The sequence below is a fragment of the Cavia porcellus genome, unplaced genomic scaffold (assembly GCF_034190915.1).
Source record: "Cavia porcellus strain 051 isolate PalLab524CR breed Dunkin Hartley unplaced genomic scaffold, mCavPor4.1 scaffold_311, whole genome shotgun sequence".
Lineage (NCBI taxonomy): Eukaryota > Metazoa > Chordata > Mammalia > Rodentia > Caviidae > Cavia > Cavia porcellus.
The window spans coordinates 63,072-88,183 of NW_026947794.1; the positions used below are offsets into that span (position 1 = coordinate 63,072).

At 54.8% G+C, this 25,112-nt stretch overlaps 1 protein-coding gene across 1 annotated transcript in view; it reads right to left on the minus strand.

Moving 5' to 3' along the window:
• The window catches only part of LOC100725331 (rap guanine nucleotide exchange factor 2-like), a 63,339-nt gene that overhangs the window by 13,820 nt on the left and 24,407 nt on the right, over nucleotides 1–25,112 (minus strand). The window contains 6 exon segments of the mRNA XM_063244590.1: nucleotides 472–624; nucleotides 2,147–2,634; nucleotides 2,878–3,103; nucleotides 4,599–4,751; nucleotides 6,274–6,761; nucleotides 23,503–23,728. Coding sequence (XP_063100660.1) covers nucleotides 472–624; nucleotides 2,147–2,634; nucleotides 2,878–3,103; nucleotides 4,599–4,751; nucleotides 6,274–6,761; nucleotides 23,503–23,728 — 1,734 coding nt within the window.

Consider the following 25,112-nt stretch of genomic DNA (forward strand, 5'->3'; position numbering starts at 1 on the left):
CAGAGGCCACAGTGAAGCCTGGCCATACGTGAGCCGCTCCGGGACTCTACAAGTGACAGTGGGGCACAGCCTTGGCTGCCACCACCCAAGGGGGAGGATCAAGGGCCAGGCCCATGGGTAGGGGAAGGGGACCAAGGCCCAGCCACCCCGACAGACACACACCAGGTGCTCGGCCCTACAGTCTTCCTCCCTGTACTAACGTCAGTCACACAAGAACGAATGTTTACATAGAAAGAATTCTTCCCACATTTAGGATTAATAAAAAGGCAAATGGATGTTTAAAAGGACTGTGTAACTGATAAATCTGACATACTGTAATATTAAAAAGAAATACAAAAATTCTTCCCAATGCTTAAAATGAGGGAAGGCCCCTGACTGTGAAGGCACCCTGAGCAGATTAAAACCTGTGAAATCAGCAAGAAATTCTATGACTGCAGAGGGCAGCGCCTAAGCCCACCACTGCAGCCCTACCTTTCCTGGGCGAGCTCTGCGGGGATGTGGGTGAAGACAAGAGCTTGGAGGACGCGCTGGACAGCATGTCCTCCGCCTGCTTTGGGTGGCGCTCCAGACTGCCTTCTTCAGACAGCGAGAGGATCTTCTTTAAAGCTTGCGGAGAGTTTATGCCTACAAAAATAAGCAAATAACTAAAAACTTCTAACAACTAAAGGGCTGTATTGAAACTCAGTGCTACTGTAAGGTTCCACATATTTACAACTGGATATTCCTTGTACCGTCACGATATGAGAACAGGTGGAGGAGGCAGAGATGCCTGTGCTCAGACTTCCGATTCCCAGGGCCAAGAGGTGGCTGTGGATGTTTTAAATTCCAAACCTCTGACACCATAACCATGTGCTTGGCAACAACCAAGATTAAGTGGACAATATGTGAACATCTGAATTCGGGGCTCAGTGGGGTCACTTCAACTCCAGCTTGGGTTGGAAGCAGGTATTTGCTACTACGGGGCAGTTCAGCTCTGGGGAAAGGGGAACACCAGGAGAAAAGCAGAGGGCCCAGAGACACGGAGCGGATGGGGGAGGCAGGATACAGCACCAAGGGTCCTCATCAGTAATGTACTCAGTCCACAGAGGAAGAGGAAACTAGCTGCCTCTTCCACAGAAGCCAGGATGGCGGCTCCCAGGGTGCATGGGCCTGGCCGGGAAGGGTGCGTGGGTAGACACAAAGTGACCCCTTGATTATTCTCCAGGAGTATGGGAGACACTTTACAAAGCTTCTCATAGTACTATGGGGCGTCCTCAAACTCCCTCAGAGCTGACAAGCAGAGAGATTTCCAGAAAGGAAGAACAGCCCCAAACCATGTCCCCTTCCTGCCAGCATGCCATCTCATGTAAGCAGCCTTCTGCACTCTAAATGGCGTCTCTGGGGAAGAAGCGATACTATCAGGCACAGCGGTGTGAAAACTCCAAGTGCACCAAAGCTACAGGCCAGCAGGCAGTCGCCTCAGGCTGGCAGGGCCTCAGCAGAGTGTCAGCACTTCACACATGGCGCCCTCCGCACAGAGGGGCAGGGTACCTCGACCACACTCCTCCGAGCCGCCTCAGGGAGGATGGAGGTCAGCCAACAGCGCCCAGCACAGAGACCGAGGGACCTCACCCAAGGCCCAGCGCCTCTAAGCCAGCCTGCTGTACCCTGGTAAAAACATTCCTTATTTCTGTTCAGGTTACTTCCTTCCACAGACAGGCAGAAGAAATAGTGGGCACACTTTATGAAAGCTTGTTCTGTAGTGCATCTATTTGAGAAGGGTAAACCAATGAATGCGCTGTTTTTAAGGAAAAAGATGAGGTATAATTTCATTAACCTGCGAGCTCTGTCCGTATTTCCAGTGCCTGAAACTTGCAGAAGTGGGAGCTCGGTGAGGCAGAGCTGTGCCCATGGCCGGCATGCCTGCAGGCAGGCTCCGAGGCCTGCTACTGACATGGCTGAAGCCAGCTCGGTTCGAGGCACTGACCTGAGAAACACTCAGGCACAGAGCCGGCTCACCACTGCTAGCACAGCCGTGTCCCCCACCCACTTCCACGCTGGGTGCCCTGGGCAGCCTAGGACAGCAGAGCAGCATCTCGAGGCCACATGCACATGCACACAACCTGGGCTTGGGAGGATGAGGTCTGAGGAGTCCCCCCAGACTTACCGACCAGCCCCTTGGTAGCGCTCGAGGTGGCCACCCTGAGGGCTGGCACAGGGCCAGCCTTGGGCTCCTCTGTGGGCGCGGGCGCCAGGCTGCTGCCATTCTCGGCCTCAAGGGACATGTCCTTGGAGCCAGTGGGAGAGGCCCAGCGGGCCCTGGACTGCGCCTGCTCCAGGCTTTCTTCGATTGGGTTCTGTCTGTCGCCCTTCTGGCCATCCTCGGCAAAAATCAAGTGGTCCAGGTGGCCCCTGTTGGCCCAGAGCCCCATGGGGTCCCCGGGGTAATCGCAGAGCACAGGCCCGAACAGTGGGGTCTCCCAGCTCCTCAGGTGCTGGATGGTCTGGATGTTGTTGTGCGAGTCACTGGAGCATGAGGTCCAGCTCCCATGGCCACTGTTGGCGGCATCCAGGGACGTGCAATAGCCCTGGTCCTGCGAGAGCACCATGGCTGTGGCAAACACGTCCTGGGCCAGGGCCATGGCTGCATAGGACCTGTGGGGAGGGAGGGACAGGAGGAGCTGACTGTGAGCCTCTGCCTCACTCTGTGGTAGGGGACAGGGCAGTCCGCAGGTCCACGAGGGCCAGGAGGTCGGCATGGTTTGTGGAGAAGGAGCCACGAGTACTCAAGGAGGGTCCAGGATGGGGTTGTCCCATGGGGCCCTTGGCGCGGGCACCCAGAGGGCCAGGTGGTGAGGGGCAGCAGGGCGAGGAGGCGGGTGCAGGAAGGGCACCCACCCCAGGCTGTACTGGTCTGGCTCTAGCACTGTCTGCTGCTCTGCCCTGACAACGCCCAGGCCGATCTCCACCAGGCTCACGGAGTGCTGCTGCCTCCGCTCCTCCTGCAGGGCCATGGGCACCGAGTCCAAGGAGGAGTTTCTGACCATACCGGACCTAGAGGAGATCTCGCTGGGGCCAGAGTCGGAGAAGTTGTCCACGCTCCAGCTGGGGGCCAGGGTGTAACCTGCAAACACATGGGAGACCTCACATGATGGAAGAAAAGCCAAGCAGAAATGCAGGACGCTCACTGGGAAGGGGACCCCTCATGCCTCAGAGTTCGCACTCCTGTCCTCACAAAGGAGCCCCTTACCTAAGGAGGAGCACCGGACTGCTTAGTGGAGATACAGAAGTCAGGGCTGTGCCAAGCGAGCTCAGCGCCCGCTGTCCCCCACACCCTGTGGCCCAAGGTCACAGCACATGGAGGCTGGGCACAGGGCGTCTGCTTATGCACCAATCAGCGTTAAAAAGTAGAAATCTCATTTGTTTTGTTTTTTTTTTTTGAGACAGGGTCTGAGCATTCCAGGCTGGCCTCAAAGTTGCAGCGACCCTCCTGCCCCAGCCTTTTGATAGCTGGCACAGAGTGTAGGGGTGCACCACCACGCCATTAAAATCTGAATATTCCCTTTCCGCACTCATTTTTTTCTTTTCTGCATTACTAAGCATGTAATCATCTTAGTTCAAAATCATTTGATACAATCACAGACCATGTAAGTTTTTAAATGCCACTTACTACAAAATAAATAATATAGAATATGTAAATAAATCTGGAGGACCTAAATTTGCCAATTTAAGTGGCCCCCATTTCACTAAACTAGTAATTCCTGATTTATTTGTTCAAGGTCACATAGGGTCTTGCTAAGATTTAATGTGTTTCCCTATGAAATGTCTATAATCACACTGCAAGTCTTGCCAGATGAAATTTAAATCTGTTCCTCAGAAGTCCATTCCAAAATCAATCTGTCTCTGGGAAAGAGGGTCGCGCACAGCGCCTGCCCCTCAGGCATTACGACCCGGGGACTCCAGTTCTGAGAGCTCCACCTGCCCTGGTCCCATGCCATCCTACAGCTGGTGGTGCTCACTTCCCGGGAAAGAAGAGGAACCAGCGAAGTCCAGCTGCCCAGAGTCAAAGTGCCTCAGCTGAGCGCCACTGCCACTGACCGCAGGACACAGGGACAGCGCAGACGTAGCCCCCACCCAGATCTGGCACTCAGAGGCCACAGTGAAGCCTGGCCATACGTGAGCCGCTCCGGGACTCTACAAGTGACAGTGGGGCACAGCCTTGGCTGCCACCACCCAAGGGGGAGGATCAAGGGCCAGGCCCATGGGTAGGGGAAGGGGACCAAGGCCCAGCCACCCCGACAGACACACACCAGGTGCTCGGCCCTACAGTCTTCCTCCCTGTACTAACGTCAGTCACACAAGAACGAATGTTTACATAGAAAGAATTCTTCCCACATTTAGGATTAATAAAAAGGCAAATGGATGTTTAAAAGGACTGTGTAACTGATAAATCTGACATACTGTAATATTAAAAAGAAATACAAAAATTCTTCCCAATGCTTAAAATGAGGGAAGGCCCCTGACTGTGAAGGCACCCTGAGCAGATTAAAACCTGTGAAATCAGCAAGAAATTCTATGACTGCAGAGGGCAGCGCCTAAGCCCACCACTGCAGCCCTACCTTTCCTGGGCGAGCTCTGCGGGGATGTGGGTGAAGACAAGAGCTTGGAGGATGCGCTGGACAGCATGTCCTCCGCCTGCTTTGGGTGGCGCTCCAGACTGCCTTCTTCAGACAGCGAGAGGATCTTCTTTAAAGCTTGCGGAGAGTTTATGCCTACAAAAATAAGCAAATAACTAAAAACTTCTAACAACTAAAGGGCTGTATTGAAACTCAGTGCTACTGTAAGGTTCCACATATTTACAACTGGATATTCCTTGTACCGTCACGATATGAGAACAGGTGGAGGAGGCAGAGATGCCTGTGCTCAGACTTCCGATTCCCAGGGCCAAGAGGTGGCTGTGGATGTTTTAAATTCCAAACCTCTGACACCATAACCATGTGCTTGGCAACAACCAAGATTAAGTGGACAATATGTGAACATCTGAATTCGGGGCTCAGTGGGGTCACTTCAACTCCAGCTTGGGTTGGAAGCAGGTATTTGCTACTACGGGGCAGTTCAGCTCTGGGGAAAGGGGAACACCAGGAGAAAAGCAGAGGGCCCAGAGACACGGAGCGGATGGGGGAGGCAGGATACAGCACCAAGGGTCCTCATCAGTAATGTACTCAGTCCACAGAGGAAGAGGAAACTAGCTGCCTCTTCCACAGAAGCCAGGATGGCGGCTCCCAGGGTGCATGGGCCTGGCCGGGAAGGGTGCGTGGGTAGACACAAAGTGACCCCTTGATTATTCTCCAGGAGTATGGGAGACACTTTACAAAGCTTCTCATAGTACTATGGGGCGTCCTCAAACTCCCTCAGAGCTGACAAGCAGAGAGATTTCCAGAAAGGAAGAACAGCCCCAAACCATGTCCCCTTCCTGCCAGCATGCCATCTCATGTAAGCAGCCCTCTGCACTCTAAATGGCGTCTCTGGGGAAGAAGCGATACTATCAGGCACAGCGGTGTGAAAACTCCAAGTGCACCAAAGCTACAGGCCAGCAGGCAGTCGCCTCAGGCTGGCAGGGCCTCAGCAGAGTGTCAGCACTTCACACATGGCGCCCTCCGCACAGAGGGGCAGGGTACCTCGACCACACTCCTCCGAGCCGCCTCAGGGAGGATGGAGGTCAGCCAACAGCGCCCAGCACAGAGACCGAGGGACCTCACCCAAGGCCCAGCGCCTCTAAGCCAGCCTGCTGTACCCTGGTAAAAACATTCCTTATTTCTGTTCAGGTTACTTCCTTCCACAGACAGGCAGAAGAAATAGTGGGCACACTTTATGAAAGCTTGTTCTGTAGTGCATCTATTTGAGAAGGGTAAACCAATGAATGCGCTGTTTTTAAGGAAAAAGATGAGGTATAATTTCATTAACCTGCGAGCTCTGTCCGTATTTCCAGTGCCTGAAACTTGCAGAAGTGGGAGCTCGGTGAGGCAGAGCTGTGCCCATGGCCGGCATGCCTGCAGGCAGGCTCCGAGGCCTGCTACTGACATGGCTGAAGCCAGCTCGGTTCGAGGCACTGACCTGAGAAACACTCAGGCACAGAGCCGGCTCACCACTGCTAGCACAGCCGTGTCCCCCACCCACTTCCACGCTGGGTGCCCTGGGCAGCCTAGGACAGCAGAGCAGCATCTCGAGGCCACATGCACATGCACACAACCTGGGCTTGGGAGGATGAGGTCTGAGGAGTCCCCCCAGACTTACCGACCAGCCCCTTGGTAGCGCTCGAGGTGGCCACCCTGAGGGCTGGCACAGGGCCAGCCTTGGGCTCCTCTGTGGGCGCGGGCGCCAGGCTGCTGCCATTCTCGGCCTCAAGGGACATGTCCTTGGAGCCAGTGGGAGAGGCCCAGCGGGCCCTGGACTGCGCCTGCTCCAGGCTTTCTTCGATTGGGTTCTGTCTGTCGCCCTTCTGGCCATCCTCGGCAAAAATCAAGTGGTCCAGGTGGCCCCTGTTGGCCCAGAGCCCCATGGGGTCCCCGGGGTAATCGCAGAGCACAGGCCCGAACAGTGGGGTCTCCCAGCTCCTCAGGTGCTGGATGGTCTGGATGTTGTTGTGCGAGTCACTGGAGCATGAGGTCCAGCTCCCATGGCCACTGTTGGCGGCATCCAGGGACGTGCAATAGCCCTGGTCCTGCGAGAGCACCATGGCTGTGGCAAACACGTCCTGGGCCAGGGCCATGGCTGCATAGGACCTGTGGGGAGGGAGGGACAGGAGGAGCTGACTGTGAGCCTCTGCCTCACTCTGTGGTAGGGGACAGGGCAGTCCGCAGGTCCACGAGGGCCAGGAGGTCGGCATGGTTTGTGGAGAAGGAGCCACGAGTACTCAAGGAGGGTCCAGGATGGGGTTGTCCCATGGGGCCCTTGGCGCGGGCACCCAGAGGGCCAGGTGGTGAGGGGCAGCAGGGCGAGGAGGCGGGTGCAGGAAGGGCACCCACCCCAGGCTGTACTGGTCTGGCTCTAGCACTGTCTGCTGCTCTGCCCTGACAACGCCCAGGCCGATCTCCACCAGGCTCACGGAGTGCTGCTGCCTCCGCTCCTCCTGCAGGGCCATGGGCACCGAGTCCAAGGAGGAGTTTCTGACCATACCGGACCTAGAGGAGATCTCGCTGGGGCCAGAGTCGGAGAAGTTGTCCACGCTCCAGCTGGGGGCCAGGGTGTAACCTGCAAACACATGGGAGACCTCACATGATGGAAGAAAAGCCAAGCAGAAATGCAGGACGCTCACTGGGAAGGGGACCCCTCATGCCTCAGAGTTCGCACTCCTGTCCTCACAAAGGAGCCCCTTACCTAAGGAGGAGCACCGGACTGCTTAGTGGAGATACAGAAGTCAGGGCTGTGCCAAGCGAGCTCAGCGCCCGCTGTCCCCCACACCCTGTGGCCCAAGGTCACAGCACATGGAGGCTGGGCACAGGGCGTCTGCTTATGCACCAATCAGCGTTAAAAAGTAGAAATCTCATTTGTTTTGTTTTTTTTTTTTGAGACAGGGTCTGAGCATTCCAGGCTGGCCTCAAAGTTGCAGCGACCCTCCTGCCCCAGCCTTTTGATAGCTGGCACAGAGTGTAGGGGTGCACCACCACGCCATTAAAATCTGAATATTCCCTTTCCGCACTCATTTTTTTCTTTTCTGCATTACTAAGCATGTAATCATCTTAGTTCAAAATCATTTGATACAATCACAGACCATGTAAGTTTTTAAATGCCACTTACTACAAAATAAATAATATAGAATATGTAAATAAATCTGGAGGACCTAAATTTGCCAATTTAAGTGGCCCCCATTTCACTAAACTAGTAATTCCTGATTTATTTGTTCAAGGTCACATAGGGTCTTGCTAAGATTTAATGTGTTTCCCTATGAAATGTCTATAATCACACTGCAAGTCTTGCCAGATGAAATTTAAATCTGTTCCTCAGAAGTCCATTCCAAAATCAATCTGTCTCTGGGAAAGAGGGTCGCGCACAGCGCCTGCCCCTCAGGCATTACGACCCGGGGACTCCAGTTCTGAGAGCTCCACCTGCCCTGGTCCCATGCCATCCTACAGCTGGTGGTGCTCACTTCCCGGGAAAGAAGAGGAACCAGCGAAGTCCAGCTGCCCAGAGTCAAAGTGCCTCAGCTGAGCGCCACTGCCACTGACCGCAGGACACAGGGACAGCGCAGACGTAGCCCCCACCCAGATCTGGCACTCAGAGGCCACAGTGAAGCCTGGCCATACGTGAGCCGCTCCGGGACTCTACAAGTGACAGTGGGGCACAGCCTTGGCTGCCACCACCCAAGGGGGAGGATCAAGGGCCAGGCCCATGGGTAGGGGAAGGGGACCAAGGCCCAGCCACCCCGACAGACACACACCAGGTGCTCGGCCCTACAGTCTTCCTCCCTGTACTAACGTCAGTCACACAAGAACGAATGTTTACATAGAAAGAATTCTTCCCACATTTAGGATTAATAAAAAGGCAAATGGATGTTCAAAAGGACTGTGTAACTGATAAATCTGACATACTGTAATATTAAAAAGAAATACAAAAATTCTTCCCAATGCTTAAAATGAGGGAAGGCCCCTGACTGTGAAGGCACCCTGAGCAGATTAAAACCTGTGAAATCAGCAAGAAATTCTATGACTGCAGAGGGCAGCGCCTAAGCCCACCACTGCAGCCCTACCTTTCCTGGGCGAGCTCTGCGGGGATGTGGGTGAAGACAAGAGCTTGGAGGACGCGCTGGACAGCATGTCCTCCGCCTGCTTTGGGTGGCGCTCCAGACTGCCTTCTTCAGACAGCGAGAGGATCTTCTTTAAAGCTTGCGGAGAGTTTATGCCTACAAAAATAAGCAAATAACTAAAAACTTCTAACAACTAAAGGGCTGTATTGAAACTCAGTGCTACTGTAAGGTTCCACATATTTACAACTGGATATTCCTTGTACCGTCACGATATGAGAACAGGTGGAGGAGGCAGAGATGCCTGTGCTCAGACTTCCGATTCCCAGGGCCAAGAGGTGGCTGTGGATGTTTTAAATTCCAAACCTCTGACACCATAACCATGTGCTTGGCAACAACCAAGATTAAGTGGACAATATGTGAACATCTGAATTCGGGGCTCAGTGGGGTCACTTCAACTCCAGCTTGGGTTGGAAGCAGGTATTTGCTACTACGGGGCAGTTCAGCTCTGGGGAAAGGGGAACACCAGGAGAAAAGCAGAGGGCCCAGAGACACGGAGCGGATGGGGGAGGCAGGATACAGCACCAAGGGTCCTCATCAGTAATGTACTCAGTCCACAGAGGAAGAGGAAACTAGCTGCCTCTTCCACAGAAGCCAGGATGGCGGCTCCCAGGGTGCATGGGCCTGGCCGGGAAGGGTGCGTGGGTAGACACAAAGTGACCCCTTGATTATTCTCCAGGAGTATGGGAGACACTTTACAAAGCTTCTCATAGTACTATGGGGCGTCCTCAAACTCCCTCAGAGCTGACAAGCAGAGAGATTTCCAGAAAGGAAGAACAGCCCCAAACCATGTCCCCTTCCTGCCAGCATGCCATCTCATGTAAGCAGCCTTCTGCACTCTAAATGGCGTCTCTGGGGAAGAAGCGATACTATCAGGCACAGCGGTGTGAAAACTCCAAGTGCACCAAAGCTACAGGCCAGCAGGCAGTCGCCTCAGGCTGGCAGGGCCTCAGCAGAGTGTCAGCACTTCACACATGGCGCCCTCCGCACAGAGGGGCAGGGTACCTCGACCACACTCCTCCGAGCCGCCTCAGGGAGGATGGAGGTCAGCCAACAGCGCCCAGCACAGAGACCGAGGGACCTCACCCAAGGCCCAGCGCCTCTAAGCCAGCCTGCTGTACCCTGGTAAAAACATTCCTTATTTCTGTTCAGGTTACTTCCTTCCACAGACAGGCAGAAGAAATAGTGGGCACACTTTAGGAAAGCTTGTTCTGTGGTGCATCTATTTGAGAAGGGTAAACCAATGAATGCGCTGTTTTTAAGGAAAAAGATGAGGTGTAATTTCATTAACCTGCGAGCTCTGTCCGTATTTCCAGTGCCTGAAACTTGCAGAAGTGGGAGCTCGGTGAGGCAGAGCTGTGCCCACGGCCGGCATGCCTGCAGGCAGGCTCCGAGGCCTGCTACTGACATGGCTGAAGCCAGCTCGGTTCGAGGCACTGACCTGAGAAACACTCAGGCACAGAGCCGGCTCACCACTGCTAGCACAGCCGTGTCCCCCACCCACTTCCACGCTGGGTGCCCTGGGCAGCCTAGGACAGCAGAGCAGCATCTCGAGGCCACATGCACATGCACACAACCTGGGCTTGGGAGGATGAGGTCTGAGGAGTCCCCCCAGACTTACCGACCAGCCCCTTGGTAGCGCTCGAGGTGGCCACCCTGAGGGCTGGCACAGGGCCAGCCTTGGGCTCCTCTGTGGGCGCGGGCGCCAGGCTGCTGCCATTCTCGGCCTCAAGGGACATGTCCTTGGAGCCAGTGGGAGAGGCCCAGCGGGCCCTGGACTGCGCCTGCTCCAGGCTTTCTTCGATTGGGTTCTGTCTGTCGCCCTTCTGGCCATCCTCGGCAAAAATCAAGTGGTCCAGGTGGCCCCTGTTGGCCCAGGGCCCCATGGGGTCCACGGGGTAATCGCAGAGCACAGGCCCGAACAGTGGCGTCTCCCAGCTCCTCAGGTGCTGGATGGTCTGGATGTTGTTGTGCGAGTCACTGGAGCATGAGGTCCAGCTCCCATGGCCACTGTTGGCGGCATCCAGGGACGTGCAATAGCCCTGGTCCTGCGAGAGCACCATGGCTGTGGCAAACACGTCCTGGGCCAGGGCCATGGCTGCATAGGACCTGTGGGGAGGGAGGGACAGGAGGAGCTGACTGTGAGCCTCTGCCTCACTCTGTGGTAGGGGACAGGGCAGTCCGCAGGTCCACGAGGGCCAGGAGGTCGGCATGGTTTGTGGAGAAGGAGCCACGAGTACTCAAGGAGGGTCCAGGATGGGGTTGTCCCATGGGGCCCTTGGCGCGGGCACCCAGAGGGCCAGGTGGTGAGGGGCAGCAGGGCGAGGAGGCGGGTGCAGGAAGGGCACCCACCCCAGGCTGTACTGGTCTGGCTCTAGCACTGTCTGCTGCTCTGCCCTGACAACGCCCAGGCCGATCTCCACCAGGCTCACGGAGTGCTGCTGCCTCCGCTCCTCCTGCAGGGCCATGGGCACCGAGTCCAAGGAGGAGTTTCTGACCATACCGGACCTAGAGGAGATCTCGCTGGGGCCAGAGTCGGAGAAGTTGTCCACGCTCCAGCTGGGGGCCAGGGTGTAACCTGCAAACACATGGGAGACCTCACATGATGGAAGAAAAGCCAAGCAGAAATGCAGGACGCTCACTGGGAAGGGGACCCCTCATGCCTCAGAGTTCGCACTCCTGTCCTCACAAAGGAGCCCCTTACCTAAGGAGGAGCACCGGACTGCTTAGTGGAGATACAGAAGTCAGGGCTGTGCCAAGCGAGCTCAGCGCCCGCTGTCCCCCACACCCTGTGGCCCAAGGTCACAGCACATGGAGGCTGGGCACAGGGCGTCTGCTTATGCACCAATCAGCGTTAAAAAGTAGAAATCTCATTTGTTTTGTTTTTTTTTTTTGAGACAGGGTCTGAGCATTCCAGGCTGGCCTCAAAGTTGCAGCGACCCTCCTGCCCCAGCCTTTTGATAGCTGGCACAGAGTGTAGGGGTGCACCACCACGCCATTAAAATCTGAATATTCCCTTTCCGCACTCATTTTTTTCTTTTCTGCATTACTAAGCATGTAATCATCTTAGTTCAAAATCATTTGATACAATCACAGACCATGTAAGTTTTTAAATGCCACTTACTACAAAATAAATAATATAGAATATGTAAATAAATCTGGAGGACCTAAATTTGCCAATTTAAGTGGCCCCCATTTCACTAAACTAGTAATTCCTGATTTATTTGTTCAAGGTCACATAGGGTCTTGCTAAGATTTAATGTGTTTCCCTATGAAATGTCTATAATCACACTGCAAGTCTTGCCAGATGAAATTTAAATCTGTTCCTCAGAAGTCCATTCCAAAATCAATCTGTCTCTGGGAAAGAGGGTCGCGCACAGCGCCTGCCCCTCAGGCATTACGACCCGGGGACTCCAGTTCTGAGAGCTCCACCTGCCCTGGTCCCATGCCATCCTACAGCTGGTGGTGCTCACTTCCCGGGAAAGAAGAGGAACCAGCGAAGTCCAGCTGCCCAGAGTCAAAGTGCCTCAGCTGAGCGCCACTGCCACTGACCGCAGGACACAGGGACAGCGCAGACGTAGCCCCCACCCAGATCTGGCACTCAGAGGCCACAGTGAAGCCTGGCCATACGTGAGCCGCTCCGGGACTCTACAAGTGACAGTGGGGCACAGCCTTGGCTGCCACCACCCAAGGGGGAGGATCAAGGGCCAGGCCCATGGGTAGGGGAAGGGGACCAAGGCCCAGCCACCCCGACAGACACACACCAGGTGCTCGGCCCTACAGTCTTCCTCCCTGTACTAACGTCAGTCACACAAGAACGAATGTTTACATAGAAAGAATTCTTCCCACATTTAGGATTAATAAAAAGGCAAATGGATGTTCAAAAGGACTGTGTAACTGATAAATCTGACATACTGTAATATTAAAAAGAAATACAAAAATTCTTCCCAATGCTTAAAATGAGGGAAGGCCCCTGACTGTGAAGGCACCCTGAGCAGATTAAAACCTGTGAAATCAGCAAGAAATTCTATGACTGCAGAGGGCAGCGCCTAAGCCCACCACTGCAGCCCTACCTTTCCTGGGCGAGCTCTGCGGGGATGTGGGTGAAGACAAGAGCTTGGAGGACGCGCTGGACAGCATGTCCTCCGCCTGCTTTGGGTGGCGCTCCAGACTGCCTTCTTCAGACAGCGAGAGGATCTTCTTTAAAGCTTGCGGAGAGTTTATGCCTACAAAAATAAGCAAAGAACTAAAAACTTCTAACAACTAAAGGGCTGTATTGAAACTCAGTGCTACTGTAAGGTTCCACATATTTACAACTGGATATTCCTTGTACCGTCACGATATGAGAACAGGTGGAGGAGGCAGAGATGCCTGTGCTCAGACTTCCGATTCCCAGGGCCAAGAGGTGGCTGTGGATGTTTTAAATTCCAAACCTCTGACACCATAACCATGTGCTTGGCAACAACCAAGATTAAGTGGACAATATGTGAACATCTGAATTCGGGGCTCAGTGGGGTCACTTCAACTCCAGCTTGGGTTGGAAGCAGGTATTTGCTACTACGGGGCAGTTCAGCTCTGGGGAAAGGGGAACACCAGGAGAAAAGCAGAGGGCCCAGAGACACGGAGCGGATGGGGGAGGCAGGATACAGCACCAAGGGTCCTCATCAGTAATGTACTCAGTCCACAGAGGAAGAGGAAACTAGCTGCCTCTTCCACAGAAGCCAGGATGGCGGCTCCCAGGGTGCATGGGCCTGGCCGGGAAGGGTGCGTGGGTAGACACAAAGTGACCCCTTGATTATTCTCCAGGAGTATGGGAGACACTTTACAAAGCTTCTCATAGTACTATGGGGCGTCCTCAAACTCCCTCAGAGCTGACAAGCAGAGAGATTTCCAGAAAGGAAGAACAGCCCCAAACCATGTCCCCTTCCTGCCAGCATGCCATCTCATGTAAGCAGCCTTCTGCACTCTAAATGGCGTCTCTGGGGAAGAAGCGATACTATCAGGCACAGCGGTGTGAAAACTCCAAGTGCACCAAAGCTACAGGCCAGCAGGCAGTCGCCTCAGGCTGGCAGGGCCTCAGCAGAGTGTCAGCACTTCACACATGGCGCCCTCCGCACAGAGGGGCAGGGTACCTCGACCACACTCCTCCGAGCCGCCTCAGGGAGGATGGAGGTCAGCCAACAGCGCCCAGCACAGAGACCGAGGGACCTCACCCAAGGCCCAGCGCCTCTAAGCCAGCCTGCTGTACCCTGGTAAAAACATTCCTTATTTCTGTTCAGGTTACTTCCTTCCACAGACAGGCAGAAGAAATAGTGGGCACACTTTAGGAAAGCTTGTTCTGTGGTGCATCTATTTGAGAAGGGTAAACCAATGAATGCGCTGTTTTTAAGGAAAAAGATGAGGTGTAATTTCATTAACCTGCGAGCTCTGTCCGTATTTCCAGTGCCTGAAACTTGCAGAAGTGGGAGCTCGGTGAGGCAGAGCTGTGCCCACGGCCGGCATGCCTGCAGGCAGGCTCCGAGGCCTGCTACTGACATGGCTGAAGCCAGCTCGGTTCGAGGCACTGACCTGAGAAACACTCAGGCACAGAGCCGGCTCACCACTGCTAGCACAGCCGTGTCCCCCACCCACTTCCACGCTGGGTGCCCTGGGCAGCCTAGGACAGCAGAGCAGCATCTCGAGGCCACATGCACATGCACACAACCTGGGCTTGGGAGGATGAGGTCTGAGGAGTCCCCCCAGACTTACCGACCAGCCCCTTGGTAGCGCTCGAGGTGGCCACCCTGAGGGCTGGCACAGGGCCAGCCTTGGGCTCCTCTGTGGGCGCGGGCGCCAGGCTGCTGCCATTCTCGGCCTCAAGGGACATGTCCTTGGAGCCAGTGGGAGAGGCCCAGCGGGCCCTGGACTGCGCCTGCTCCAGGCTTTCTTCGATTGGGTTCTGTCTGTCGCCCTTCTGGCCATCCTCGGCAAAAATCAAGTGGTCCAGGTGGCCCCTGTTGGCCCAGGGCCCCATGGGGTCCACGGGGTAATCGCAGAGCACAGGCCCGAACAGTGGCGTCTCCCAGCTCCTCAGGTGCTGGATGGTCTGGATGTTGTTGTGCGAGTCACTGGAGCATGAGGTCCAGCTCCCATGGCCACTGTTGGCGGCATCCAGGGACGTGCAATAGCCCTGGTCCTGCGAGAGCACCATGGCTGTGGCAAACACGTCCTGGGCCAGGGCCATGGCTGCATAGGACCTGTGGGGAGGGAGGGACAGGAGGAGCTGACTGTGAGCCTCTGCCTCACTCTGTGGTAGGGGACAGGGCAGTCCGCAGGTCCACGAGGGCCAGGAGGTCGGCATGGTTTGTGGAGAAGGAGCCACGAGTACTCAAGGAGGGTCCAGGATGGGGTTGTCCCATGGGGCCCTTGGCGCGGGCACCCAGAGGGCCAGGTGGTGAGGGGCAGCAGGGCGAGGAGGCGGGTGCAGGAAGGGCACCCACCCCAGGCTGTACTGGTCTGGCTCTAGCACTGTCTGCTGCTCTGCCCTGACAACGCCCAGGCCGATCTCCACCAGGCTCACGGAGTGCTGCTGCCTCCGCTCCTCCTGCAGGGCCATGGGCACCGAGTCCAAGGAGGAGTTTCTGACCATACCGGACCTAGAGGAGATCTCGCTGGGGCCAGAGTCGGAGAAGTTGTCCACGCTCCAGCTGGGGGCCAGGGTGTAACCTGCAAACACATGGGAGACCTCACATGATGGAAGAAAAGCCAAGCAGAAATGCAGGACGCTCACTGGGAAGGGGACCCCTCATGCCTCAGAGTTCGCACTCCTGTCCTCACAAAGGAGCCCCTTACCTAAGGAGGAGCACCGGACTGCTTAGTGGAGATACAGAAGTCAGGGCTGTGCCAAGCGAGCTCAGCGCCCGCTGTCCCCCACACCCTGTGGCCCAAGGTCACAGCACATGGAGGCTGGGCACAGGGCGTCTGCTTATGCACCAATCAGCGTTAAAAAGTAGAAATCTCATTTGTTTTGTTTTTTTTTTTTGAGACAGGGTCTGAGCATTCCAGGCTGGCCTCAAAGTTGCAGCGACCCTCCTGCCCCAGCCTTTTGATAGCTGGCACAGAGTGTAGGGGTGCACCACCACGCCATTAAAATCTGAATATTCCCTTTCCGCACTCATTTTTTTCTTTTCTGCATTACTAAGCATGTAATCATCTTAGTTCAAAATCATTTGATACAATCACAGACCATGTAAGTTTTTAAATGCCACTTACTACAAAATAAATAATATAGAATATGTAAATAAATCTGGAGGACCTAAATTTGCCAATTTAAGTGGCCCCCATTTCACTAAACTAGTAATTCCTGATTTATTTGTTCAAGGTCACATAGGGTCTTGCTAAGATTTAATGTGTTTCCCTATGAAATGTCTATAATCACACTGCAAGTCTTGCCAGATGAAATTTAAATCTGTTCCTCAGAAGTCCATTCCAAAATCAATCTGTCTCTGGGAAAGAGGGTCGCGCACAGCGCCTGCCCCTCAGGCATTACGACCCGGGGACTCCAGTTCTGAGAGCTCCACCTGCCCTGGTCCCATGCCATCCTACAGCTGGTGGTGCTCACTTCCCGGGAAAGAAGAGGAACCAGCGAAGTCCAGCTGCCCAGAGTCAAAGTGCCTCAGCTGAGCGCCACTGCCACTGACCGCAGGACACAGGGACAGCGCAGACGTAGCCCCCACCCAGATCTGGCACTCAGAGGCCACAGTGAAGCCTGGCCATACGTGAGCCGCTCCGGGACTCTACAAGTGACAGTGGGGCACAGCCTTGGCTGCCACCACCCAAGGGGGAGGATCAAGGGCCAGGCCCATGGGTAGGGGAAGGGGACCAAGGCCCAGCCACCCCGACAGACACACACCAGGTGCTCGGCCCTACAGTCTTCCTCCCTGTACTAACGTCAGTCACACAAGAACGAATGTTTACATAGAAAGAATTCTTCCCACATTTAGGATTAATAAAAAGGCAAATGGATGTTCAAAAGGACTGTGTAACTGATAAATCTGACATACTGTAATATTAAAAAGAAATACAAAAATTCTTCCCAATGCTTAAAATGAGGGAAGGCCCCTGACTGTGAAGGCACCCTGAGCAGATTAAAACCTGTGAAATCAGCAAGAAATTCTATGACTGCAGAGGGCAGCGCCTAAGCCCACCACTGCAGCCCTACCTTTCCTGGGCGAGCTCTGCGGGGATGTGGGTGAAGACAAGAGCTTGGAGGACGCGCTGGACAGCATGTCCTCCGCCTGCTTTGGGTGGCGCTCCAGACTGCCTTCTTCAGACAGCGAGAGGATCTTCTTTAAAGCTTGCGGAGAGTTTATGCCTACAAAAATAAGCAAAGAACTAAAAACTTCTAACAACTAAAGGGCTGTATTGAAACTCAGTGCTACTGTAAGGTTCCACATATTTACAACTGGATATTCCTTGTACCGTCACGATATGAGAACAGGTGGAGGAGGCAGAGATGCCTGTGCTCAGACTTCCGATTCCCAGGGCCAAGAGGTGGCTGTGGATGTTTTAAATTCCAAACCTCTGACACCATAACCATGTGCTTGGCAACAACCAAGATTAAGTGGACAATATGTGAACATCTGAATTCGGGGCTCAGTGGGGTCACTTCAACTCCAGCTTGGGTTGGAAGCAGGTATTTGCTACTACGGGGCAGTTCAGCTCTGGGGAAAGGGGAACACCAGGAGAAAAGCAGAGGGCCCAGAGACACGGAGCGGATGGGGGAGGCAGGATACAGCACCAAGGGTCCTCATCAGTAATGTACTCAGTCCACAGAGGAAGAGGAAACTAGCTGCCTCTTCCACAGAAGCCAGGATGGCGGCTCCCAGGGTGCATGGGCCTGGCCGGGAAGGGTGCGTGGGTAGACACAAAGTGACCCCTTGATTATTCTCCAGGAGTATGGGAGACACTTTACAAAGCTTCTCATAGTACTATGGGGCGTCCTCAAACTCCCTCAGAGCTGACAAGCAGAGAGATTTCCAGAAAGGAAGAACAGCCCCAAACCATGTCCCCTTCCTGCCAGCATGCCATCTCATGTAAGCAGCCTTCTGCACTCTAAATGGCGTCTCTGGGGAAGAAGCGATACTATCAGGCACAGCGGTGTGAAAACTCCAAGTGCACCAAAGCTACAGGCCAGCAGGCAGTCGCCTCAGGCTGGCAGGGCCTCAGCAGAGTGTCAGCACTTCACACATGGCGCCCTCCGCACAGAGGGGCAGGGTACCTCGACCACACTCCTCCGAGCCGCCTCAGGGAGGATGGAGGTCAGCCAACAGCGCCCAGCACAGAGACCGAGGGACCTCACCCAAGGCCCAGCGCCTCTAAGCCAGCCTGCTGTACCCTGGTAAAAACATTCCTTATTTCTGTTCAGGTTACTTCCTTCCACAGACAGGCAGAAGAAATAGTGGGCACACTTTAGGAAAGCTTGTTCTGTGGTGCATCTATTTGAGAAGGGTAAACCAATGAATGCGCTGTTTTTAAGGAAAAAGATGAGGTGTAATTTCATTAACCTGCGAGCTCTGTCCGTATTTCCAGTGCCTGAAACTTGCAGAAGTGGGAGCTCGGTGAGGCAGAGCTGTGCCCACGGCCGGCATGCCTGCAGGCAGGCTCCGAGGCCTGCTACTGACATGGCTGAAGCCAGCTCGGTTCGAGGCACTGACCTGAGAAACACTCAGGCACAGAGCCGGCTCACCACTGCTAGCACAGCCGTGTCCCCCACCCACTTCCACGCTGGGTGCCCTGGGCAGCCTAGGACAGCAGAGCAGCATCTCGAGGCCACATGCACATGCACACAACCTGGGCTTGGGAGGATGAGGTCTGAGGAGTCCCCCCAGACTTACCGACCAGCCCCTTGGTAGCGCTCGAGGTGGCCACCCTGAGGGCTGGCACAGGGCCAGCCTTGGGCTCCTCTGTGGGCGCGGGCGCCAGGCTGCTGCCATTCTCGGCCTCAAGGGACATGTCCTTGGAGCCAGTGGGAGAGGCCCAGCGGGCCCTGGACTGCGCCTGCTCCAGGCTTTCTTCGATTGGGTTCTGTCTGTCGCCCTTCTGGCCATCCTCGGCAAAAATCAAGTGGTCCAGGTGGCCCCTGTTGGCCCAGGGCCCCATGGGGTCCCCGGGGTAATCGCAGAGCACAGGCCCGAACAGTGGGGTCTCCCAGCTCCTCAGGTGCTGGATGGTCTGGATGTTGTTGTGCGAGTCACTGGAGCATGAGGTCCAGCTCCCATGGCCACTGTTGGCGGCATCCAGGGACGTGCAATAGCCCTGGTCCTGCGAGAGCACCATGGCTGTGGCAAACACGTCCTGGGCCAGGGCCATGGCTGCATAGGACCTGTGGGGAGGGAGGGACAGGAGGAGCTGACTGTGAGCCTCTGCCTCACTCTGTGGTAGGGGACAGGGCAGTCCGCAGGTCCACGAGGGCCAGGAGGTCGGCATGGTTTGTGGAGAAGGAGCCACGAGTACTCAAGGAGGGTCCAGGATGGGGTTGTCCCATGGGGCCCTTGGCGCGGGCACCCAGAGGGCCAGGTGGTGAGGGGCAGCAGGGCGAGGAGGCGGGTGCAGGAAGGGCACCCACCCCAGGCTGTACTGGTCTGGCTCTAGCACTGTCTGCTGCTCTGCCCTGACAACGCCCAGGCCGATCTCCACCAGGCTCACGGAGTGCTGCTGCCTCCGCTCCTCCTGCAGGGCCATGGGCACCGAGTCCAAGGAGGAGTTTCTGACCATACCGGACCTAGAGGAGATCTCGCTGGGGCCAGAGTCGGAGAAGTTGTCCACGCTCCAGCTGGGGGCCAGGGTGTAACCTGCAAACACATGGGAGACCTCACATGATGGAAGAAAAGCCAAGCAGAAATGCAGGACGCTCACTGGGAAGGGGACCCCTCATGCCTCAGAGTTCGCACTCCTGTCCTCACAAAGGAGCCCCTTACCTAAGGAGGAGCACCGGACTGCTTAGTGGAGATACAGAAGTCAGGGCTGTGCCAAGCGAGCTCAGCGCCCGCTGTCCCCCACACCCTGTGGCCCAAGGTCACAGCACATGGAGGCTGGGCACAGGGCGTCTGCTTATGCACCAATCAGCGTTAAAAAGTAGAAATCTCATTTGTTTTGTTTTTTTTTTTTGAGACAGGGTCTGAGCATTCCAGGCTGGCCTCAAAGTTGCAGCGACCCTCCTGCCCCAGCCTTTTGATAGCTGGCACAGAGTGTAGGGGTGCACCACCACGCCATTAAAATCTGAATATTCCCTTTCCGCACTCATTTTTTTCTTTTCTGCATTACTAAGCATGTAATCATCTTAGTTCAAAATCATTTGATACAATCACAGACCATGTAAGTTTTTAAATGCCACTTACTACAAAATAAATAATATAGAATATGTAAATAAATCTGGAGGACCTAAATTTGCCAATTTAAGTGGCCCCCATTTCACTAAACTAGTAATTCCTGATTTATTTGTTCAAGGTCACATAGGGTCTTGCTAAGATTTAATGTGTTTCCCTATGAAATGTCTATAATCACACTGCAAGTCTTGCCAGATGAAATTTAAATCTGTTCCTCAGAAGTCCATTCCAAAATCAATCTGTCTCTGGGAAAGAGGGTCGCGCACAGCGCCTGCCCCTCAGGCATTACGACCCGGGGACTCCAGTTCTGAGAGCTCCACCTGCCCTGGTCCCATGCCATCCTACAGCTGGTGGTGCTCACTTCCCGGGAAAGAAGAGGAACCAGCGAAGTCCAGCTGCCCAGAGTCAAAGTGCCTCAGCTGAGCGCCACTGCCACTGACCGCAGGACACAGGGACAGCGCAGACGTAGCCCCCACCCAGATCTGGCACTCAGAGGCCACAGTGAAGCCTGGCCATACGTGAGCCGCTCCGGGACTCTACAAGTGACAGTGGGGCACAGCCTTGGCTGCCACCACCCAAGGGGGAGGATCAAGGGCCAGGCCCATGGGTAGGGGAAGGGGACCAAGGCCCAGCCACCCCGACAGACACACACCAGGTGCTCGGCCCTACAGTCTTCCTCCCTGTACTAACGTCAGTCACACAAGAACGAATGTTTACATAGAAAGAATTCTTCCCACATTTAGTATTAATAAAAAGGCAAATGGATGTTCAAAAGGACTGTGTAACTGATAAATCTGACATACTGTAATATTAAAAAGAAATACAAAAATTCTTCCCAATGCTTAAAATGAGGGAAGGCCCCTGACTGTGAAGGCACCCTGAGCAGATTAAAACCTGTGAAATCAGCAAGAAATTCTATGACTGCAGAGGGCAGCGCCTAAGCCCACCACTGCAGCCCTACCTTTCCTGGGCGAGCTCTGCGGGGATGTGGGTGAAGACAAGAGCTTGGAGGACGCGCTGGACAGCATGTCCTCCGCCTGCTTTGGGTGGCGCTCCAGACTGCCTTCTTCAGACAGCGAGAGGATCTTCTTTAAAGCTTGCGGAGAGTTTATGCCTACAAAAATAAGCAAAGAACTAAAAACTTCTAACAACTAAAGGGCTGTATTGAAACTCAGTGCTACTGTAAGGTTCCACATATTTACAACTGGATATTCCTTGTACCGTCACGATATGAGAACAGGTGGAGGAGGCAGAGATGCCTGTGCTCAGACTTCCGATTCCCAGGGCCAAGAGGTGGCTGTGGATGTTTTAAATTCCAAACCTCTGACACCATAACCATGTGCTTGGCAACAACCAAGATTAAGTGGACAATATGTGAACATCTGAATTCGGGGCTCAGTGGGGTCACTTCAACTCCAGCTTGGGTTGGAAGCAGGTATTTGCTACTACGGGGCAGTTCAGCTCTGGGGAAAGGGGAACACCAGGAGAAAAGCAGAGGGCCCAGAGACACGGAGCGGATGGGGGAGGCAGGATACAGCACCAAGGGTCCTCATCAGTAATGTACTCAGTCCACAGAGGAAGAGGAAACTAGCTGCCTCTTCCACAGAAGCCAGGAGGGCGGCTCCCAGGGTGCATGGGCCTGGCTGGGAAGGGTGCGTGGGTAGACACAAAGTGACCCCTTGACTATTCTCCAGGAGTATGGGAGACACTTTACAAAGCTTCTCATAGTACTATGGGGCGTCCTCAAACTCCCTCAGAGCTGACAAGCAGAGAGATTTCCAGAAAGGAAGAACAGCCCCAAACCATGTCCCCCCTTCCTGCCAGCATGCCATCTCATGTAAGCAGCCTTCTGCACTCTAAATGGCGTCTCTGGGGAAGAAGCGATACTATCAGGCACAGCGGTGTGAAAACTCCAAGTGCACCAAAGCTACAGGCCAGCAGGCAGTCGCCTCAGGCTGGCAGGGCCTCAGCAGAGTGTCAGCACTTCACACATGGCGCCCTCCGCACAGAGGGGCAGGGTACCTCGACCACACTCCTCCGAGCCGCCTCAGGGAGGATGGAGGTCAGCCAACAGCGCCCAGCACAGAGACCGAGGGACCTCACCCAAGGCCCAGCGCGTCTAAGCCAGCCTGCTGTACCCTGGTAAAAACATTCCTTATTTCTGTTCAGGTTACTTCCTTCCACAGACAGGCAGAAGAAATAGTGGGCACACTTTATGAAAGCTTGTTCTGTAGTGCATCTATTTGAGAAGGGTAAACCAATGAATGCGCTGTTTTTAAGGAAAAAGATGAGGTATAATTTCATTAACCTGCGAGCTCTGTCCGTATTTCCAGTGCCTGAAACTTGCAGAAGTGGGAGCTCGGTGAGGCAGAGCTGTGCCCATGGCCGGCATGCCTGCGGGCAGGCTCCGAGGCCTGCTACTGACATGGCTGAAGCCAGCTCGGTTCGAGGCACTGACCTGAGAAACACTCAGGCACAGAGCCGGCTCACCACTGCTACCACAGCCGTGTCCCCCAGCCACTTCCACGCTGGGTGCCCTGGGCAGCCTAGGACAGCAGAGCAGCATCTCGAGGGCACATGCGCATGCACACAACCTGGGCTTGGGAGGATGAGGTCTGAGGAGTCCCCCCAGACTTACCGACCAGCCCCTTGGTAGCGCTCGATGTGGCTGGCACAGGGCCAGCCTTGGGCTCCTCCGTGGGCGCGGGCGCCAGGCTGCTGCCATTCTCGGCCTCAAGGGACATGTCCTTGCAGCCAGTGGGAGAGGCCCAGCGGGCCCTGGACTGCGCCTGCTCCAGGCTTTCTTCGATTGGGTTCTGTCTGTTGCCCTTCTGGCCATCCTCGGCAAAAATCACGTGGTCCAGGTGGCCCCTGTTGGCCCAGAGCCCCATGGGGTCCACGGGGTAATCGCAGAGCACAGGCCCGAACAGTGGCGTCTCCCAGCTCCTCAGGTGCTGGATGGTCTGGATGTTGTTGTGCGAGTCACTGGAGCATGAGGTCCAGCTCCCATGGCCACTGTTGGCGGCATCCAGGGACGTGCAATAGCCCTGGTCCTGCGAGAGCACCATGGCTGTGGCAAACACGTCCTGGGCCAGGGCCATGGCTGCATAGGACCTGTGGGGAGGGCGGGACAGGAGGAGCTGACTGTGAGCCTCTGCCTCACTCTGTGGTAGGGGACAGGGCAGTCCGCAGGTCCACGAGGGCCAGGAGGTCGGCATGGTTTGTGGAGAAGGAGCCACGAGTACTCAAGGAGGGTCCAGGATGGGGTTGTCCCATGGGGCCCTTGGCACGGGCACCCAGAGGGCCAGGTGGTGAGGGGCAGCAGGGCGAGGAGGCGGGTGCAGGAAGGGCACCCACCCCAGGCTGTACTGGTCTGGCTCTAGCACTGTCTGCTGCTCTGCCCTGACAACGCCCAGGCCGATCTCCACCAGGCTCACGGAGTGCTGCTGCCTCCGCTCCTCCTGCAGGGCCATGGGCACCGAGTCCAAGGAGGAGTTTCTGACCATACCGGACCTAGAGGAGATCTCGCTGGGGCCAGAGTCGGAGAAGTTGTCCACGCTCCAGCTGGGGGCCAGGGTGTAACCTGCAAACACATGGGAGACCTCACATGATGGAAGAAAAGCCAAGCAGAAATGCAGGACGCTCACTGGGAAGGGGACCCCTCATGCCTCAGAGTTCGCACTCCTGTCCTAACAAAGGAGCCCCTTACCTAAGGAGGAGCACCGGACTGCTTAGTGGAGATACAGAAGTCAGGGCTGTGCCAAGCGAGCTCAGCGCCCGCTGTCCCCCACACCCTGTGGCCCAAGGTCACAGCACATGGAGGCTGGGCACAGGGCGTCTGCTTATGCACCAATCAGCGTTAAAAAGTAGAAATCTCATTTGTTTTGTTTTTTTTGAGACAGGGTCTTAGCATTCCAGGCTGGCCTCAAAGTTGCAGCGACCCTCCTGCCCCAGCCTTTTGATAGCTGGCACAGAGTGTAGGGGTGCACCACCACGCCATTAAAATCTGAATATTCCTTTTCCGCACTCATTTTTTTCTTTTCTGCATTACTAAGCATGTAATCATCTTAGTTCAAAATCATTTGATACAATCACAGACCATGTAAGTTTTTAAAGGCCACTTACTACAAAATAAATAATATAGAATATGTAAATAAATCTGGAGGACCTAAATTTGCCAATTTAAGTGGCCCCCATTTCACTAAACTAGTAATTCCTGATTTATTTGTTCAAGGTCACATAGGGTCTTGCTAAGATTTAATGTGTTTACCTATGAAATGTCTATAATCACACTGCAAGTCTTGCCAGATGAAATTTAAATCTGTCCCTCAGAAGTCCATTCCAAAATCAATCTGTCTCTGGGAAAGAGGGTCGCGCACAGCGCCTGCCCCTCAGGCATTACGACCCGGGGACTCCAGTTCTGAGAGCTCCACCTGCCCTGGTCCCATGCCATCCTACAGCTGGTGGTGCTCACTTCCCGGGAAAGAAGAGGAACCAGCGAAGTCCAGCTGCCCAGAGTCAAAGTGCCTCAGCTGAGCGCCACTGCCACTGACCGCAGGACACAGGGACAGCGCAGTCGTAGCCCCCACCCAGATCTGGCACTCAGAGGCCACAGTGAAGCCTGGCCATACGTTAGCAGCTCCGGGACTCTACAAGTGACAATGGGGCACAGCCTTGGCTGCCACCACCCAAGGGGGAGGATCAAGGGCCAGGCCCATGGGTAGGGGAAGGGGACCAAGGCCCAGCCACCCCGACAGACACACACCAGGTGCTCGGCCCTACAGTCTTCCTCCCTGTACTAACGTCAGTCACACAAGAACGAATGTTTACATAGAAAGAATTCTTCCCACATTTAGGATTAATAAAAAGGCAAATGGATGTTCAAAAGGACTGTGTAACTGATAAATCTGACATACTGTAATATTAAAAAGAAATACAAAAATTCTTCCCAATGCTTAAAATGAGGG